Below are 20,936 nucleotides of genomic sequence, written 5' to 3' on the forward strand. Positions count from 1 at the left end.
TTCTATGGGAGCCGGGCGGCTGGGTACCTGGCCGAAAATAGGGCATGTCCTATTTTTTGACGGCCAGTTTCCCGGCCCGTCAAAAAATCGGTCGTGTGAATAGCCCCATTAGGGGTCTATTGTTCCTAATGCAGCCGGGTGACGGCCGATATATGAACGGCCGGCACCCGGCCGGGAAACCCTGTCGTGTGAATTCCGCCTAAGGGTCCTGTTTCATGGCCCAACATGGGCCTTGTAAATGAGCTCGTTGATCGGCGCTCGTTTGCTCTTTATACAAGGAGCTATGATCAGTAATGTATGGGGACGAGCACTCGTTACGACGATCGTTCGTCCTCAGGCATTTCGATCATGTTCGCAGCACATCTCCCTGTTTAAACAGGGAGATGTGCTGCCAACAACGATAATATTTCAGGCTGCATAAACTTTACAATCAGCCGATGAATGAGCGTTTGATCGTCTGATCGTTGCCCTGTGTACACAGGATAATGATCAGGAACGAGCATGCTGTGAATGCTCACTTGCCCAATAACTGGCCCGTGTCAAAGTGCCTTCAGGTTGCATTCAAGCAGCTGTATTATGCTTCCTCGCTGTATTATGCTTCCTCATGGGAGCAATATATTTAGAGCCAAAAATTGGATTGGATCCCGTCGTGTAATCAGGCATTAGAAAGACCCCAATCAAACCCCATCCACGAGCATTGCAAAATATCTGCAGTAGGTTTCTAGACAACATGCCCTGTCTGTTGAGAATTTTACAATACAATAGGTGAAATCCACAACCAGATCCACATCAAAATCTGCAAGTAACTCGTTTTTTCTAACTGGTCCCACATCTTATATTTAAAGCTGTGTGTAAACTGAGGCCTAATGCACACGACTGTAATGGTGTTTACTGTCTGAAAATACGGATCCAACGGCTGCAAAAACACATCTGTAGCCGTCCGCAATTGCGGAAGCACCTGGGAGAGCCCGTGCCATACTTGCAGACAAGAATAGAACATGTTCTATATTTTGCGGATCATTATTACGGCTTGGAAACACAACTGTAAATATACAGAAGGGTGTCCGTGACCAATAGAAATGAATGCGTCCGCAATTTCATCGTGAGTACAGATTCCGTAATTACGGATAAAAATTACTGTCGTGTGCATGGGGCCTTAGGGTATGTTCACACGGCCTATTTTCAGCCGTTGTTCGGGTCGTAAACGCACGAAAAACGGCCGAAAAATTGCAAGCAGTACGCCTCCAAACATCTGCCCATTTATTTCAATGTGAAAACGGCTTTCTGTTCCGACGGAGCGTTTATCGCTGCGTTTTATTACGCCTAAAAAAAACGCCACGAAAAAGAAGTGCAGGACACTTCTTGGGACGTTTTTGGAGCCATTTTCCATAGACTCTATTGAAAAAAGCTCCAAAAACGGCCATAAAAAAACGCTGCAAAAAACGCTGCGAAAATCGCGAGTGGTACAAAAAACGTCTGAAAATCAGGAGCTGTTTTCTCTTGAAAACAGCTCCGTATTTTGAGACGTTTTTGACTCTGCGTGTGAACATACCTTTAGTCTTAGAAGGTGAAGCAATAAACTCTAGTATTGAATAAATAGTGGACACTGATCATGCCTCCTCCATGATTCCTCAACAACTTGTGAAACCGAAACTGCTGTGTCTACCGTGCACATTGTGGATCATTTCCCTTCCCTCTGCTGGTTTCTGTAAATGTTCTTTCTCCATGTTTGCTGAATGGGCTCTACCTAATGTGATGTAAGAACTGTGCTTTGTGCCCTGAGTCAATGAGATGTCTCCCCTTGATGTTTCCCCCTCATAGCAGACAGTCTCATGCACATACTGAGGAATAGATACTGCAGCTACATCCCCCTCCTTCTCATCTTTTATTTATCTTTAGGACAGATTTACACGAGCGTTTTGCGCACGCAAATGCACTTAACAGATCCGTGTGTCATCACCATATGGTGCGCGGCTGCGTGCTTTTCGCGCAGCCGCCGTCATGACACTCTGTTTGTATGTTTGTAAACAGAAAAGCACGTGGTGCTTCTCTGTTTGCAATCATAGTTTGCCTGCTGTTGCGCTAATCACGCACGTCCCACGGAGGTACCTCCGTGTGGCATGCGTTATTTTCACGCACCCATTGACTTCAATGGGTGTGTGATGTGCGAAAACGTCAAACGTTCAGCTACACTTTAGTGGATTTTTTTGGTGAATGAGGCGCAGTGGCGTAACTACCGCCGTAGCAGCAGTAGCGGCTGCTACGGGGCCCGCGGCATGAGGGGGCCCGTGTCGCCAGCTGGCACGGGCCCCCACCATGGCCGGAGGCTCCGCTAGCAGCCGCTATGGCTTCTACAGCGGGACGCCACTGAACACTACGGCAGAGCAGGGAGGTATCTCCCCACTCTGCCATTAACTGGTTCCCGACCGCTGGCTGTATTTTTACGGCCAGCGGTCAGGGTCCTTAAAACCCGAGCCATAGACTTTCTACGGCTCGGGTTTTAACTTGCTGCCCGCGCGATCGGGCAGCTGAATGTCGGGTCTCCGGCTGTCAGTGACTGCCGGGGACCCTGAGAAGAGGATAGAAGCAGCTTTCGCTGCTTCTGTCTTCTCTGATCACTTGTACACAGCGCTGAATGTGCGCTGTGTACAGGAATAGAGACAGCAGCAGCGGCGCTGTCTCTATTCCTCCCGGTGATCATGTGACTGGTCACATGATCGCCCGATGCCGTTAGTGGCAGACTGTTGCTGGGTCTAACTAGACCCAGCACAGCCCTATTAGTGACAATAGTCACTATGAGAGGGCTGATTTCCCCTGTAACTGGGGCTGCTGTGCAGCTCCAGTTACAGTGGAAAAGATGGTGTAAAAGAAAGAAAAAATATATATAAAGTTCCCCAAAGGTCTTTTTTGACCTTTGAGGGACAGACCATAGTAATAAAAAAATAATAAAGTAAAGTGCAAAAAAAATGTAAATAATAAATACACATAAAATACCCACCCCAAAAAAAAACGTTCCCCCGCCAATCATTGTTGTAACGCTAGCGCTGGCCCAATTACCCTAATATAGACATGTAATATATAAAAATTTACGGTAGACAATGACGATCACAAATAAAAGGTCTATTTTAGGGTAAAACTATGTTATTACCAAAAAAAAAATAGCTGAAATGTAAAAAAGCTTATTTTTTTACTATTATTTTCCAACTTTATGAATAAAAATTCTAAAATAGCAAAAAAGGTGTGTATAAAAACGATAAAAAATTAAACCTGCATTGTCTACGGAAAAAACGTCGCAAAAATCACGTCGTTAGCCCAACAAATAAAAAAGTTATAGCCATTTAACTAACACGTGCTAAAAATGGCTAAACGGTGTCTGGTCCTGAAGGCGCAAAATAGAGCAAAAGACATGTATCCCCTCTCCACAGGACATGTATCCCCTCCTCTCCACAGGACATGTATCCCCCCCTCTCCACAGGACATGTATCCCCTCTCCACAGGACATGTATCCCCTCCTCTCCACAGGACATGTATCCCCCCCCTCTCCACAGGACATGTATCCCCTCTCCACAGGACATGTATCCCAGGGGGGGGGGGGGCTGTAAAGAAGGCACTATCTACAAGGGGGGGGGGGGTTGTGTGACACCCAGGGGAGGGGGGGCCCCAGTCAAAAGTTTGCTATGGGGCCCAGTCTTTCCTAGTTACGCCCCTGATGAGGCGGTTTCTGAATAGTTGCAGACAGCCTGCCGGCAGAGAAAAAGGTGCTACAGACTTCTGTAAGATAAGGAAGATGCCATTTTACCCATATAAAATATATAATAACATTTCATGTTATCAGATGTACTACAGATTTATGCAAAAAAAATAATAAAAAAATTTAAAACTATACACTTTAATTGAACAGCAGTACAGTTTTAGCTTGTGCACAAATGTATTCTCTTCAAATAGTGATATTTTCAATGTAAGTATACCCAATGTACTATGTAGAACACCTATAATCATACACTCAAATATGCTGATACAAGTATTACTCTTATCAATTCTAATATTCCAAGCCTATAGATGGGATGAATCATTTGGATCTATTTGTCATGATCTGTTGCACCAATTCCGGGTTTATTTTCTGTTTCTTTACGCCACTTTTCTTTCTTTGCTAGGTTCAAACTGGTAAGTGACTCATGACGCGGGTTTATTTTCTGTTTCTTTACGCCACTTTTCTTTCTTTGCTAGGTTCAAACTGGTAAGTGACTCATGACGTGCAGCAGCCTGTAAAATACAATAGAAAAAATATAGATCAAATTACTTGTATGAAGTCAAACATGAAAAACGAACATGGAAAATAGAGGTTGTTGCTTATGTATTATAGCCCGCATTTCTGTACTAAAAAAAGTAAACATGGACAACAGCACATACATTATGTTGATCAGTGCTCATTAATAACTTTTCTAATCTCATCAGTCCATTATATCACCAGAGCTGCATCCAAAGTCCAGCAGCACAGGTAATCAGAGCGGGTTCGCGTCTCAGGGACTTAACCGTCGTCCCCAATCAAATATAGAAATCCAAAAATAGACAGCACTCCAGGTTAAGCCTCATTCACACATGCACAGTATTCTGGTCCCTATTTTGCTTCAGTATTTGGAAGCTAAAACCAGTAGTGGAACATAAACAGAGAAAACCTATAATGGAAAGGTTTGCACCTCTCCCGTGTTTTGGACCCACTCCTGGTTTTGGCTTCGAAATACTGAAGCAAAATACTAACCAGAATACTGACGTGTGCATGAGGCCTTAGAAGGTGAAAAATAAAGAGCTTTTATTTAGCCCAGGTGCAACGTTTCGGCTCCACACACTAGAGCCTTTCTCAAGCAAGAGAAAGGCTCTAGTGAGCTTGAGAAAGGCTCTAGTGTGCTTGAGAAAGGCTCTAGTGTGTGGAGTCGAAACGTTGCACCTGGGCTAAATAAAAGCTCTTTATTTTTCACCTTCTAGCTTGGAGTGCTGTCTAGTTTTTGATTTTGGATATATATATATATATATATATATATATATATATATATATATATATATATATATGCACTCCTCAACATTGAATTTGCAAAACCAGGAAGGACAAGCCCTAAGGTTATGCAAATCGAGGAAGCAGCAGGTGTCGCTAAGATCTGCAAATATATAAAATGAAGCAGAAAGTTAGCATATCCACTTTAACTTTTATTTAGATAATATGTACAGTTCATTTGCCGTTGCTCATTTTGCCACAAATATTATATACATTCTTCCCGGTGTGGGAAGTACAGAGCGTTGTTACAGCTACACTCCTCAACATTGAAATTGCAGCACCAAGAAGGGCAAGCCGTACGGTTATGCAAGTTGAGGAAGTAGCAGGTGTCGTTAAGATCTGCAAACATATAAAGTGAAGCAGAATTTTGAATATCCACTTTTACTTTGACAATATGTACAGTTCATTTGCCATTGGTGATGGTGCATTTGGCCACAAATATTAAAGCACCTAGCTCCCATCTGTGACATGTGGGAGGGGCATAAAAGCCAGATCGAAAACAAAGTTCTTTAGCCACATGAAACCACAAAAATTGGATGAAGTGGTGGGATGATTGTGCAATGCCTCCTATTCATCAACGTGCCTGTTATCACCACTTGTCGCACACTGAGAGGGGCAGAATCTTTGAATTGAGAGACCTTGGTTTATCACTCCAGCAGATCATTACACTCCTAGGCCGAGGTGTCAGCACTGTTCAATGTTGCGTGTCTTAGAGGTTGGGAGAACAACAAGGGACGGGAATGAAAGCAAGAGGTGCACGGAGGAGAACCTTTGCAAGGACAGATCGTCTTATTGGAAGAATGGCGCGTAGTGAGCCATTCTCTTCTGCAAGTGAAATTGGATGTCACATCTCAAGCCTAGGACGGCAACCAGGGTCAACACAAACCATCAAAAGGCGTTTGCACGACATTTGACTACGAGCCAGACATCCAGCTACAGGAGTTCCATTGACCACACGCCACTGCTCTCATAGGCTATCATGGTGCACAGCAAGTCGACTATGGCGGCTGGCATAGAGGTCTATTCTCTTCACCGATGAGTCAGGCTTTTGTCTCGGACGCAATGATAGCCGTGGATTGGTCTGGAGACCACGTGGGCAAAGCCATGAAGAGGCCTTCACAAGGGAACGTCACACCGGTCCTACTCCCAGAATCATGCTGTGGGGTGGTATAATGTATGGTAGCCGGACCGCTCTAGTCTTCATTTCAGTTACACTAACAGCTTGGCGCTACATTGATTTGGTTGTGGAACCAGTGGTACGGCCATTTCTCCAAAGTGTCCCACAAGCTACTATTTCACATTTCCCATATGTCTACTTTATGTTGGCATCTTTTTTGAATGTCCTTTTATTTTTCTAGGATGTTACAAGGCTTAGAACTTTAGCAGCAATTTCTCACATTTCCAAGAAAATTTCAAAAGCCTTATTTTAGGGACCGGTTCCATTCTGAACTGGTTTTGAGGGCCTTTTATACTATAAACCCCCTATAAATCACCCCATTTTAAAAACTGAACCCCTCAAAGTATTCAAAACAGCATTTAGAAAGTTTCTTAACCCTTTAGGCGTTTCACAAGAATTAAAGCAAATTAAAGGTGAAATTTACAAATGTAATTTTTTTTGCAGAAAATCAGTATTGATCCATTTTTTTATGTAACACAAAAGGTTTTACCAGAGTAACGCAACTCAATATTTATTGCCCAGATTCCGCAGTTTTTAGAAATATCGCACATGTGGCCCTAGCCACTGGATGGAAACACAGGCTTCAGAAGCAAAGGGGCACCTAGTGAATATTGGGGCCTTATTTTTATTAGAATATATTGTAGGCTCCATGTCAGAGTTGAAGAGGTCTTATGGAGCCAAAACAAAGAAAACACCTAAAAAAAGACACCATTTGCCAAACCACACCCCTCAAGGAATCTATCAAGGGGTATAGCGGGCATTTTGACCCCACAGGTATTTTGATGAATTTAGTGTAATTATGCTCTGAAAATGAAAATCTACGTTTTTTTTAATAAAATGTAGTTTTAGCTCAGATTTTTCCATTTTCACAATAGATAAAGGAGAAAAAGAACTCCAACATTTGTAAAGCAAACTCTTCTGAGTACGGCAATATCCCATATGTGGTAATAAACTGCTGTTTGGACCCACAGCAGGGCTCAGAAGGGAAGGAGCGCCATTTGGCTTTTGGAGCTCAAATTTTGCTTGATTTTTTTTCAGGTGCCATGTTTCATTTGCAAAGCCTCTGAGGGGACAAAATAGTGGAAACTAAACCCCTGAAGAAATCTATCTAGGGGTATAGTGCGTATTTAGACCCCACAGGTCTTTTGCAGAATTTATTGGAATTAGGCCGTGAAAATGAAAATCTACATTTTGTTCCACTAAATTGTAGAATGTCTTTATTTTCTCAAAAGATACTGGAGAAAAAGCACCCCAACATTTGTAAAGCAATTTCTCCCTATTACGGCAATACCCCACATGTGGTCATAAACTGCTATTTGGACACCCAGCAAAGCTCTAAAGTGAAGGAGCGCTATTTGGCATGCAGCTGTATTGGTTTTTGGCCACCATGTCGCATATGCAAAACCCCTGAGGTACCAGAGTACAGTGGAAGCCCCAAAAAGTGACCCCATTTTGGAAACTGCACCCCTCAAGGCATATATCATTTGCCTGGACAAATGAGTATGCTCACCATGCGCATTTGAGGTCTATTTTGGTGAATTTCACAGTATTGGCCCACAATTGTAGGGCTCGGAAGTCAAATAGTAAAACAAACCCCCAAGTAGTGACGCCCATATTGGAAACTACACCCGTTAGGGCATTTTAAGGGGTGTAGTGAGCATTTTGACCCCACAAGTGATTCTACAGTACATTAAAAATTAGTGCCCAGCGGATGACAATTTTGCACTGATATGTCAATTTAGTGCACAATATGTTGTGCCCAGTTTGTGCCACTGAAGACAAATATCTCATAAACTGTTAAAGTGTAGCTAAACGTTCGACAAACTTCTGACATGTCATAGTGACATGTCAGAAGTTTGGATTGGTGGGGGTCCGAGCACTGAGACCCCCACCAATCGCTAGAATGAAGCAGGTGAAACACTCGTGTGAGTGCTCAGCTGCTTCGTGTCTGTTCGGCTTTTTCCGGAAATTAATGTATCGTGTACAGACTCAATACAAAGTCTATGAGCCCGTACTCCGATACATTGTCTTTCCGTAAAAAGCCGAAAAGACACGAAGCAGCTGAGCGCTCACACGAGGGCTTCAGCTGTTTCGTTCTAGCGATTGGTGGGGTTCTCAGTGCTTGGACCCCCACCAATACAATATGACTGCTGTTCACCAGAAAGCTGGATTGGGTTGACAATGGAAAAGGGCTAACGTAAGTAGTAGTATTTCAATATTAAAATTTTCATTTACCAGCAGATGGCGCTTGACATCTTCAGATTTTACAGATAATCAATTCAGCCAAAGCAGTTTTGAGTTGTTTAATGGTGCTTAGTGATTCTTAAATCCTATAATGTAGAATTGTTTACTGTGGGATTGTATAGGGGCTAACAATTGTGAGGTTGAGCAGTGCATCTAGATAAGATAAGTTAGAGAAATGAATAGCCTTTCAGCTTACTTACCTTTTTACCGGATGCAATCACGGCAAAGCAGGCTACAACTGTGATAATAATCATAATGTAACATGCTTGGATGCGTGCCTTGTTTCGAGCTCTGACCAGCATTTCCAACCTAAGTATGAAATGGAAAAGTAGCAGTGAATGGGAAACTTGCAATTAGTTACACGTTTTGATGTTTTCATGATTTTTTTCTTCACATCATTCCATGTAAAAAAAAAGGTTGCTGAGGGAGCTTGAATGAGACTGAGCTGTAATACCAGACAGTGCAAATACACCATTCAACCATAACATTTAGGGCTTGTCCACACGTAGCGGAATTGCTGCGTTTTTCCAGTCTAGAAAAGCGGGAGGAAAAAACTCAGCAGAATACAGTAGCAGCAAAGTGGATGAGATTTAACAAATCTCATCCACACTCTGCATAATTACTGAACGGAAAAAATGCTCGTAAACGCTACTTATTTGTTGAGGGAATTTCCCATTGAATTCAATGGGGAGCTAAATCCTGCAACAAATAGCAGTTGTGTTTTTTTGCGGCGATCCTGCTGGAAAAAAATGCAATTCAGAAGAAAAAAGCCTGATTCTTACCCAGAAGTCTGTGTTTCTTCCTCCAGCGTGGCCTCCTGGAATGATGTTTCATCCGATGTGACCGCTGCAGCCAATCACAGGCTGTAGCGGCAGTCACATGGGATGAAACGTCATCCCAGGAGGCCGGCCCGGGTGAAGTCAGAAGGCCGGCCTCCTGGGATGACGCTTCATCCCAGGTGACCGCCGCTGCAGCCGATCACAGGTTGCAGCGGTCTCCCACGTCTGAAACGTCATCCCAGGAGGCCGGCCTGCTAGCAGTTTCCTGCAGCAGACATTCCGGGCAAAAAACTGCACCACAGTTTGGTTCGGTTTTTCGCCCAGAATTCCCTGCAGCGCACTGGATGGAAACGCTGCGTGCTTTTTCGCAGTTTATCCATCCTGTGTGAACCCCGGCCTAAGGCTGGGTTCACATGTTGCGTGTTTGAACTGTTAGGGTAAGTCCACACATTGCGTAAATACTGCAAATTTTCCACAACGGATTTCATTGCCTAAAATCCGCAGCGTAATCCAGTAGCATAAAAGTGGATGAGATTTGAACAAATCTCATCCACACAAAGCGTAATAAACCTGCCGAAAAAACGTTCAAAAATTGACCTGCGATGTGTTTTTTTAATCCACAGGATGTCAATTTATGCCGCTGGTTTTCTGTTGCGGGTTTTCCCTATTGATTTCAATGGGGAAGTAAATCCCACAACAAATAGCTGTTGTTGCGATTTTTGCAGCGGAAAAGCTGCGATTCCGCCACAAAAATCGCGATCTCTCTGCTACTGCGTCCAGCCAAGCCTTCAGGGATGAAATTTCATCCCATGTGACTGCTGCAGCCAATCACAGGCTGCTGCGGTCACATGGGATGAAACATCATCCCAGGAGGCCAGGCTGCAGGACGTCAAAGGGACGCGACGCCATTGCTATAGGTAATTATAGACTTTTTTTTTTTTACGTGCTGTTTTCCGCAGTGGACATTCCGGACGAAAAACTGCACCACAATTTGGTGCGATATATCGGTCGACATTCCCTGCGAGGACCAAGGTGGATACACTGTGTACCTTTACGCAGCGTATCCACCCTCTTTGAAAATACATAGGAAGAAAAATGCATCTAAAAAAATGCATGTGTGTCAGCTGTTAGCCCGACTAGTGAATTTAAAACCAGATTACAGCTGAAACACTTGCGTTTTTTACATGTGTTTTTCTCCCCAACAGTTCAAAAACATGTGAACCCAGCTTAAAACCACTGACAGGGGAAGTGAATAACATTGAATGTCTTGATGCAATGGCTCCCGTCAAGGGTTGAGATATATTAGGCAGCAAGTAAATAGTCAGTTGGAAGAGGGAAAAAAATGTACGAGCACAAAGATCTGAGCAACTTTGACAAGGGCCAAATTGTGATGGTTAGACAACTGGGTCAGAGGATCTAAAAAAAGCAGGTCTTGTGGGGTGTTCTTGGCATGCAGTGTTTAGCACCTACCAAAAGTGGTCCAAGGAAGGGCAACTGGTGAACACGCAACAGGGTCATAGGCACCCAAGGCTCATTGATGTGCCTGGGGAGCAAAAGCTAGGTCGTCTGGTTTGATTCCACACAAGAGCAACTTTCTTACAAGTTGCTAAAAAGGTTACTGTCAAATAAAAGGTCATAATGAAAAGGTGTCAGAATACAAAGGATCGGTCAGAGCACCCATGCTGACCCTTGCCCACTGTCGAAAGCGCCTACAATGGACACGTCAGCATCAGAACTGGACCATGGAGCAATGAAAGAAGGTGGCTTGGTACTAAGATTCCACACAGAGAATCTGCAGCAAACTACAGTGCCATGCAAGTAAACAAGGTTTTCATAAATCTGTGTGGATGCTAAAAATCTGCAGCATGCACTATTCTAGTGCCGTAAGGGTGAAAATTGCAGCCAAGTCTGCATCAAAATCCACACAGGTACAGATTTTGCAGATTTATTTTTTGCAGCAAATCTGCCCTGTGTGTATTTAGTTTAAGGCCTGTTTCCTACCATTTGCTTCGGATGGCAATGCATTGCAGTTGATAACTTCAGATGCAGTATTGCCTTCTCAAGCTAGCACAAGACGAATATAAGTTAATTCTGCAAATGTATTGAATTTGTTGTGATCCTGTGCAATGAAAGTTGCCATGTAGACCCTTCCTCCTAAGACGGCATTTACTGAAAGAGAAAGCCATACTACAATATGGGTCATTTTTTAAAAGCATCATTTCCATTACTGGAAATCGAGTTTTTGCCTTTGGCTTCAGAACAAAGGGAAAATGTCCAAAGGATGATGCACAAAGATTAACACAAGCTTTCATGTTTAGATGAAGATTTTGGCAAGATTAAAATACAGACAGATCTGCTATTTGTAACAGAAGGCGTCATGTCACAGTGTTCGAGACGATAGCCACAAGGAGTATCATTGAAAGCAAAGCTGATGGGGCTTTAACCCCTTTCCACCCTGCGCCATAATGGAACTCGCGAGACATTCCCGCAAACGTATATTGACAATTCTACTGTAAACTTGAGGGTCGCTTAAATACATTTAGATTCTTACGGAATTGTTGATGGAATATCGTCTTCTGATTTGTATCTTCCAGTCCATTTAAGTATCTTCTTATCAAACTCATTTGGCTTGTAGCGAGGAATATTGCTTTTTAGTTCATCTATAAACGAGGTCATCACAAGTAGAGATAAGATTAATAGATTTGATGATTTTCCAATCCCTTTGACTACCCATTGTAAGATAATAACAAGGTACCCTTTGTAATAATGTATGTCTGTTATATTGATGGACCTTGCAGTCCTCCAGTGCTGAGCAGCAGGACTCCCTGTATTAGGCCTTATTTACACAAGCGTGTTAAACGTCCGCGGCCATCCCACGGACCTATGTAATTCAATGTGGCTGTTCACACAGCCGTTGTTTCAACGGACCGTGTGAAGGGTCCGTGGGAAAATAGGACATGTCCTAACTTTTCACGCATCCCTCCATAGACTCTCATCTATGGGGAATGCTAGACATCGCGTCACACAGCGCCGAGCACGGATGCACCTTGAACGTGAAAAACTGCAGTTTTTCACGTCCAAGATGCGCAACGCTCGTGTAAATAAGGCCTTATTGTAAGGGTATGTGCACACGATAACATCAATTACGGCTGAAATGACGGAGCTGTTTTCAGGAGAAAACAGCTCCTGCATTTCAGACGTAATTGCTCGTACTCGCGTTTTGCGAGGCGTCAATTACGGACGTAATTTGGAGCTGTTCTTCATTGGATTGAATGAAAAACGGCTCCAATTACGTCCCAAGAAGTGTCCTGCACTTCTTTGACGAGGCTGTTATTTTATGCGCCGTCTTTTGACAGCGACGCGTAAAATTACAGGTCTTCGGCACAGTACATCGGCAAACCCATTGAAATGAATGGGCAGATGTTTGCCGACATATTGGAGCCGTGTTTTCAGGCGTAATTCGAGGCGTAAAACGCCTCCATTACGCCTGAAAATAGATCGTGTGAACCCAGCCTGAGGCCTCATGCACACAGCACAGGGGCTGGTCATTGGCACACGGAGTCCTGTTTGGCTCTACTACGGTGCCGTATGGGACTCAATGTCCCAGAGTATAATGCTCTTCAGGTGCCATATGTACGGATATATTTTACCTTATAAGCAATGCTTCTAGGGGAGAAAAGCTTAGTACATACGACATCCAATGGAGCATGCCACCATTTTTAAATATACTTCTATATATTCTTTATTACTGTTCTGTACAAAATGGATTGTATTTTAAAAATATTTGCCCTAACGAAGATTTACACCTATTTCTAGACAACATTCATCTGCTGCTACATATGGTAATCATACTATTTCAATATGTAACAACAGCAAATAAAAGTATAATATATATTTTTTTGTCTTGATACGAAACAAAATATGTGTTTTTTAATGTTAAAACTTATGTTCTAGATTAGGGGGATTACTGAACAAACCCTCCATGAATCAATGTGATTTCCTAGTTCCAAGTTGTAGTAAACAGAAACTTTAGAGGCTGAAGCTTTTTCTAAAATATATACACACACATTAATATATGAATAGAACATGTACACTTGTAGGTACACAATGTGTCACCTGACCCAATTTACATGGGACTATGACAATATTTTTAGCTAGACGCTGCTAGACATTTTCACAAATTTGGAAAAAGTTGGCCAGCTTTTTCATTCAAACAGTAACATGTAAGTTGCACAGCTAAATATATTTTTTTATATAGGAACAAAAATGAATGGTTGAACAAAGCACAATAATGTAGTTGCAACAGTGTGTAGTTCAAGCCTTACAATACATTAAAATGCTTATAAAATCTAAATAATATTGACAATTAATTAAAATGTATGAAAAAAAGTTCTTATTTATAAAAAATGTCGTTTAGTTCATATAGTCTGTATAATGCGTTAATACTGCATTGTATAAATTGTCTCAAGGGTCAGCAAGCAATGCTTACCTCTAGTACTGAAGTCTGCAGAATAGAGAGTTGGAACAATCTGTCTATATCTTGGTGGTTTTAAAGTTGCCGTTTGATGAGCAAATTTATACATGATCGTGGTTAATATTAGGCTTTTCTTCATTGACTCAATAGTGAACATAGTTCTATTCAGTACACGGTTTGATTTGTCTTAATATTCCCAGCTTGGAGTGAAATAACATCATGGAAAGAGGCCAGATTTTTTTTTTTGGACATTTCAAATACGTCACTGCTGTATAGCCCACCCCCTGCTCCCAAGACTTTGCTTTGCTGAGTCCTGAGAACAGAAGGGAAATCGTTTTTTCTTATTATTCTTTTTTGTTTTTGCACTTGTATGTCAATAGATAACCAGGGTCGTATATCAAATAAAAGCAAATAGACCCATAAACGTGTCCTATATTCTAGGACACAATTTTAGCCGTGGTAAACCCACTTATATGCATTATATGGAGCATTAAAGTGATTTGCCTTTCTGATGTACGTAACACTTTGTAGCCTATATGTAACACACAGCAACTCTTTCATGTATGTTATTTTAAGAATTTAGCTTAATAGGTGTTTTGCTTATACACCTTATAATATGCAAATAATGCAGTTGCTGCAATGCTTAATTACTGTTTAATAATCTGTTTATATCGCATGATGATTACATTCACTTCCTTATTATATAATTACCTGTCCTACGGTTTTGATTGTTTCCCAGAACTTTTTCCTTGTATTCTCTACGTATGTATATGCTGTGATTCTGCAATTTAAATGTAGTAATTTAAAGATCAGATAAACGAGTGGTATATATAAGAAGATGTTTTTTTTGCATATTTTATGCAATTATGCATGTATACAGCCGTATAAGTGATTGACAGCTGCTATAACCTGTCAGTCTTTTTTTTGCCGTCATAGGAAGATTGAATGCTTTGAATGAGTCAGAGGACAGTGTACCTGCCATAAGACTTCAGTGGACTTTTAAAAGGATTGTCCCCACTAGACAACTTCTTCTGTAAAGCAAGCCGTTCCAGGAATCAGGTGATCAATGGGGGAGCCACAAATGACCATGTGATATATGGTTGTGCCACAACTTCCAGGGGCAGGACTGCTCTAGTACCTCTCCTCTCTGGCTAAAAGAAGCATATGTTACAGCCTGGTTCCTACGATAGCCGGAAAACGAACACACTGAGCTGCCCAATTCACCAATAGCACCCTCCTTTCCCACAACTTTGGTTAGGGTTGAAAGGTACTCACCTGGGCCCAGGATTCTGTGCCTCTAGCTAGCCCAGTGGTTGATTCTTTGGAATGGTGAGCAGACAAATGATAGAAGGTTTGAGATAGGGTTATTCTGGGTAACAGCCAACAGTCAAATAAATTCCAGAGAAGAGAAGAGGGGCTCATGTAAAAGGGATCAGTGATGTAGATGTAGCAGTAGACTAACAGTTGACAATGTGCCGCCCGACATTTCTGCCAGCCCCGCTGAGAGACTCATTGTGTTGGTCGACAGGGAGAGACCGCACTGGAAACTAGTTAGGTGAATACATTCCAGTAGATGTATAGGGATTGTCCATTGGGGAAACTTCTTTAGGCTGGAATCACACATTTGGTATTCATGCAGTTTTCCTTGCTGTTTTTCACTACATTTTTTGAGGCAAACACAGGAGTGGACTCCACTTGTGGCTTTGGCTAAAAAAAACTGAGCCAACAACTGCATCAAAACTGTGTATGTGATCCTGGCATTAATATTACTATTTGCAAAATAATTGTATACCTCCCTTGAGTCTTTGTCACTACACCTTTGAACACTTCTACCCCTGTCCCTGTCCTGACTAAATAAAACTGCACCCGTTAGATGTGGCAGGTTGACAACCACTGATTTAAAATATTGCATGGGGTAAATGCAGCAGCCTGGGAGTCCCTTTTCTATTTGTATCAGCCAAAAGATTCCGAAAAACGTTTAAATGGATCTTAAATAATTTTTGCTTTGTGCAAATGTATGCCAGCATTAAATAAAGCATGCAGTTTCACATACTTTTGTAAAATATATTGCCAGATTTAGATATGCCCAATAATCTCAATGTAACTTGGTTTTGCAACATACGGAGGCAGGTACACTGTAATCTGGTTCCAGATCAGATTGTAAGCATTAGTGCTGTAAAAATCAGCGTAGATATGTTTTCACAACATTGCTTATCCTAATTGTGATTCCTACAAATTTTGCTGTCTTTGATATGACAATTAGTTACACTGCAAACACTCAATAGACATGCCCTGTCTTAATGGGGTTTAATATTGATGGCGATCCTTAGAATAGGCCATTAAAGAGGTTATCCAGCCACAGAAAACTGTATCCCAATGATATAATTGCATAAAATATGGACACTTACCAGAGGCGTCGCTAGCACCGCGCCTCCGGGGCCCAAGGCCCGGATCTTTGGCATGGTGCTCCGGATCCCCGGGCAACTACCGCTACAGGGGTCGCAGCGGTCACAATTGCGACTGGGCCGCGGACCCCCACACCACGTCTGTAAAAATTTACTATAGTTACTGGGGCCTATGTCATAAAATACTCGGGCCCCTGTTACTATAGTAATAAGACTATACTTACCCTCCGTCCCGAGCGCAGCGGAAGTACTGATGTCTTCTCACGTCATGATGTCACGACGCTGGATGGTGTCGGGACATCCGCTGCACCCGTAGCCGAAGAGGAGGGTAAGTATACTCTTACTGTCTGCTGGAGTCTTGTATCTATGCCTGCCTTGTGGTAGGTTTAGATACAGGGTATAACAGACAGTATCACACGTGGACCCTGTATCTAAGCTTACCACATGGTGGGCTTAGATTCATGACCATGTATGATACTGTCTGATTGGCCCTGTATCTAAGCCTACCACATTGTAGGCTTAGATACAGGGCCCCAGCAAACAGTAATCTTATACTGTATAAGATTACTGTCTGCTGGGACCCTGTATCTAAGCCTAACATGTGGTAGGCTTAGATACAGGCCCATCAGACAGGAACACACATGGTGTGATCCTGTCTGCTGGGCCCTGTATCCAAGCCTACTACATGGTAGGCTTAGATACATGGCCCATGTGTAATGACATGTCTGCTGCGGTCCTGTATCTAAGCCTGCCTTGTGGTAGGCTTAGATACATGGTCATGGTCAGACAGTATCACACACAGACCCTGTATCTAAGCCTACCACCTGTGTTACTAATGTTTTTTTTTGTGTGTTTGTGTTTTTTTACAGGGTTGGTTGTTGCACTACGTCAAATTCGAGGACTACTTCAATGACGGCTTTTTTTATTTTCAATAAAATGGTTAATGAGGGTTGTGTGGGTTTTTAAAATTTCAATAAAATATTTTTTCTATGTCTTTGTATTTTCTTTTAAACTTCATTACTACTGCCTAAGTAATGGCGGCTGGCTGATTGACAGAGTCAATTACTAAGGAAGTACTTAGTGTTAGCCAATGCAGAGGCTAACACTAACCCCCCAATATTACCCTGGTACACACCTCCACCAGGGGTACCGAGAAGAGCCGGGTACGATCCAGTACCCGATCATTTATAGTGATGGTCGGGTACTGTGGTGGCCACAGGCTGGTATTATTATGCTGAGAAAGCCCAAAAACAGTGGCCCTTCCCACCCTGGTAATGCTAGCTTGATGCTACTATGTTGTAGCTGGCTGGTTATGAAAAATGGGTGGGAACCCACATCATTTTGTTTTCAAATGAAGAAAACATGCGGCCACCCCCATTTTTCATAACCAGCAAGATATAAAATACCCCTGGTGGCGGTGGGTACAGCGATAATAATGTGCATTAAGTCCTGCCTTAGTACCGGATGCTGTCATTGAGCCAGCGGCCATTACTTAGTCGGTAGTAATAACATTTAAAAAAGTACATAGAAAAAATATTTTTTTGAAATAAAAAACCCACACAACCCTCTTTATCCATTTTATTGATAATAGAAAACCTGTAATCGAAGTAGTCCTCAAATCCAACATCCGAAACCTGTAAAAAAACACACCAGAAAAATGAGTAACACATACAAAAGCAAAGCAATTCTTATACTTACCTTTCCTGGGTCCAGCGCTGAAGCCACAATGTCAGCAAGCTCGGCCCTATATCTAATCCTATCGTGTGATCCTGTCTGCTTAGCCAATGTATCCTGTCTCATATATATATATATATATATATATATATATATATGTATATATATACACACACAAACGTGTATATATATATATATATATATATATATATATAGATATACATACATACGGTACACACACGCACATATTTTTGGGGTGTGGACATATGTTAGTACAAGGATATTTACTGCTGGAGCCCTGTATCTAAGTCTATCATTTGTGTCACTATCTGCTGGGCCATGTATCTAAGCCTATCATGTGTGATACTGCTTACTGGGGTCATGTATCTAAGCCTATCATATATGATACTGTCTGCTGAGACAAGGTTTTTTATGTGGGACTACCTACAGGGGACTGCATGGCACTGTCTACAAGGGGGATATATGGCAGGGGGACTGTGTGTGGAACCATACAGGGTTGTGACACTATACAGGAGGGATTGTGTGGGGCATAACTTTGCTTGGGGCCCCAGAAATGCCAAAGGGTTAAGAAACTTTCTAAAATGCTGTTTTGAATAGTTTGAGGGGTGCAGTTTTTAAAATGTGGTAATTTATGGGGGTTTGTATTGTATGGGCCTCTCAAAGCCACTTCACAACTAAATTGGTCTCTTAAAAAATAGCCTTTTGAAATTTTCTTGAAAATGTGAGAAATCTATGCTAAAGTTTTAAGCCTTGTAACGTCCTAGAAAAATAAAAGTATGTTCAAAAAACGATGCCAACATAAAGTAAACAGATGGGAAATGTTAATTAGCAACTATTTTGTGTGGTATAACTATTTGTTTCACAAGCAGATACATTCAAATTGATAAACATGCACATTTTTTAAAATTTCCGCAAAATTTGGGTGTTTTTCACAATTAAATACTGAATGTATCGACCAAATTTTATCAATAACATAAAGTCCAATGTGTCACGAGAAAACATTCTCAGAATCACTTGGATATGTAAAAGCATTCTAAAGTTATTTCCACATTAAGTGAGATATGTCAGATTTGAAAAATAAGGCTCTGTCAGGAAGGTCAAAAGTTGGAATGGGTTACGAATATCGGACCGATCAATAATAACACTGATTTTCTGCAACACTAAAAAATAAAAACCTCTCCACTATCTATAGAACCAGGGGTGGATCTTCAACCTTATCCAAAAGGTACAGCAATGGCGGATGTATAGGGGTCTATGCATCGGTAGCACTTCCTGAGAAAAATATGTATAGGGAAATGGAAGAGTGCCTTCATCAAGAATTGTCATTTGTAAAAGGATTTGTTCTATTGGTTTTCATTATGTATTAAGCTTGGGTTCGTACCGAAACATATAATTACAGATCATTACTATAGATAAAAGCTTTGTTAGTGTATTTGCACCTCAATGTCTATGGAAATATTGGCAGTAACATCTTCAATGTTCTTTTCACATAGTTCACTGTTTATGATAAGGAAAACACATAGCATAGATATGGCGAGATCTCATATAAAAGCCCTCTATCTACCTTGTAAACTAGCCGTGTGCAGTCTAAGGGTATGTTCACACGCAGTGTTTTCAGACGTTTTTCGGGCCGTAAACATTTGCCCATTGATTTCAATAGGAAAAACGGCGTTATGTTCCGACGGGGCGTTTTTAAAAAAAAAAAAGACGGCCGCGAAAAAGGTGCATGTCACTTCTTGAGCCATTTTTGGAGTCGTTTTTCATTGACTCTATAGAAAAACAGCTCCAAAAACAGCCATAGAAAACTCCACAAAAAACTTGAGTAGCTTAAAAAACTTGAAAACAGCTCCGTATTTTCAGACATTTTTAAGTTTGCGTGTGCACATACCCTAAAGATAAGGATGACATTTCGATTACTATTGCTCCTTTACTTTATTTTCATGAGAATAATAACGGAATACTATAAAATCAGGAATTCAAATAATATAGTCATTATTTATTAAATCACTAAGTTGTCACTGGACTAACTATATATAAGGTACTCTGCAACGGAAAGCAGATTCCAAACCCATTACTCCAACCTGCAGCATGATAAACCTGTCAGGTTTTTTATTGATTTCAATACGGAGCATTGATGGAATTATTTTTATTTTATTCACTCAATCTTTAACCACTAAACCATGATTTAGACACTTCTCCGGTATCATTTTAAACTACACCGTGTTCCAAATTATTATGCACATTGGATTTAAGTGTCATAAACATTTAATTATTAGTTTTTCAATGAAACTCATGGATGGTATTGTGTCTTAGGGCTCTTTGGATCATTGTAATCAATCTCAGACACCTGTGATAATTAGTTTGCCAGGTGTGCCCAATCAAAGGAAAACTACATTCCACATTATTAAGCAGGCCAAAGGTTTCAAGCAATATGGGAAAGAAAAAGGATCTCTCTGCTGCCGAAAAGCGTGAAATAGTGCAATACCTTGGACAAGGTATGAAAACATTGGATATTTCAAGAAAACGTAAGCGTGATCATCGTACTGTGAAAAGATTTGTGGCTGATTCAGAGCACAGACGGGTTCGTTCAGATAAAGGCATAATGAGGAAGGTGTCTGCCAGACAAATTAATAGGATTAGGAGAGCAGCTGCTAAAATGCCATTGCAAAGCAGCAAACAGGTATTTGAAGCCGCTGGTGCCTCTGGAGTCCCACGAACCTCAAGGTGTAGGATCCTCCAGAGGTTTGCAAGTGTGCATAAAGCTATTATTCGGCCACCCCTAAACAATGCTCACAAGCAGAAACAGTTGCAGTGGGCTCAGAAATACATGAAGACTAATTTTCAAACCGTGTTGTTTACTGATGAGTGCCATGCAACCCTGGATGGTCCAGATGGATGGAGTAGTGCATGGTTGGTGAATGACCACCATGTCCCAACAAGGCTGTGACGTCAGCAAGGAGGTGGCGGAGTCATGTTTTGGGCTGGAATCATGGGGAGAGAGCTGGTAGGCCCCTTTAGGGTCCCTGACGGTGTGAAAATGACCTCTGCAAAGTACGTCGATTTTATGACTGACCACTTTCTTCCGTGGTACAAAAAGAAGAACCGTGCCTTC

The 20,936-nt window shown here is 41.7% G+C and overlaps 1 protein-coding gene across 1 annotated transcript; it reads right to left on the reverse strand.

Annotated features, from left to right (window-relative positions):
- Window positions 1-3,871: 3,871 nt before the first annotated feature.
- On the reverse strand, window positions 3,872-13,956 carry FAM162B (family with sequence similarity 162 member B). Its single transcript, XM_075864245.1, has 4 exons — window positions 13,740-13,956; window positions 11,802-11,910; window positions 8,672-8,780; window positions 3,872-4,263 (listed from the first exon to the last, which is right to left on the reverse strand). The coding sequence occupies exons 1-4, from the start codon at window positions 13,879-13,881 to the stop codon at window positions 4,174-4,176; spliced, it is 450 nt and encodes a 149-aa protein (XP_075720360.1). The 5' UTR covers window positions 13,882-13,956; the 3' UTR covers window positions 3,872-4,173.
- Between the last annotated feature and the right edge of the window lie 6,980 nt (window positions 13,957-20,936).

The sequence above is a fragment of the Rhinoderma darwinii genome, chromosome 4 (genome assembly GCF_050947455.1).
Source record: "Rhinoderma darwinii isolate aRhiDar2 chromosome 4, aRhiDar2.hap1, whole genome shotgun sequence".
Taxonomy (NCBI): Eukaryota; Metazoa; Chordata; class Amphibia; order Anura; family Rhinodermatidae; genus Rhinoderma; species Rhinoderma darwinii.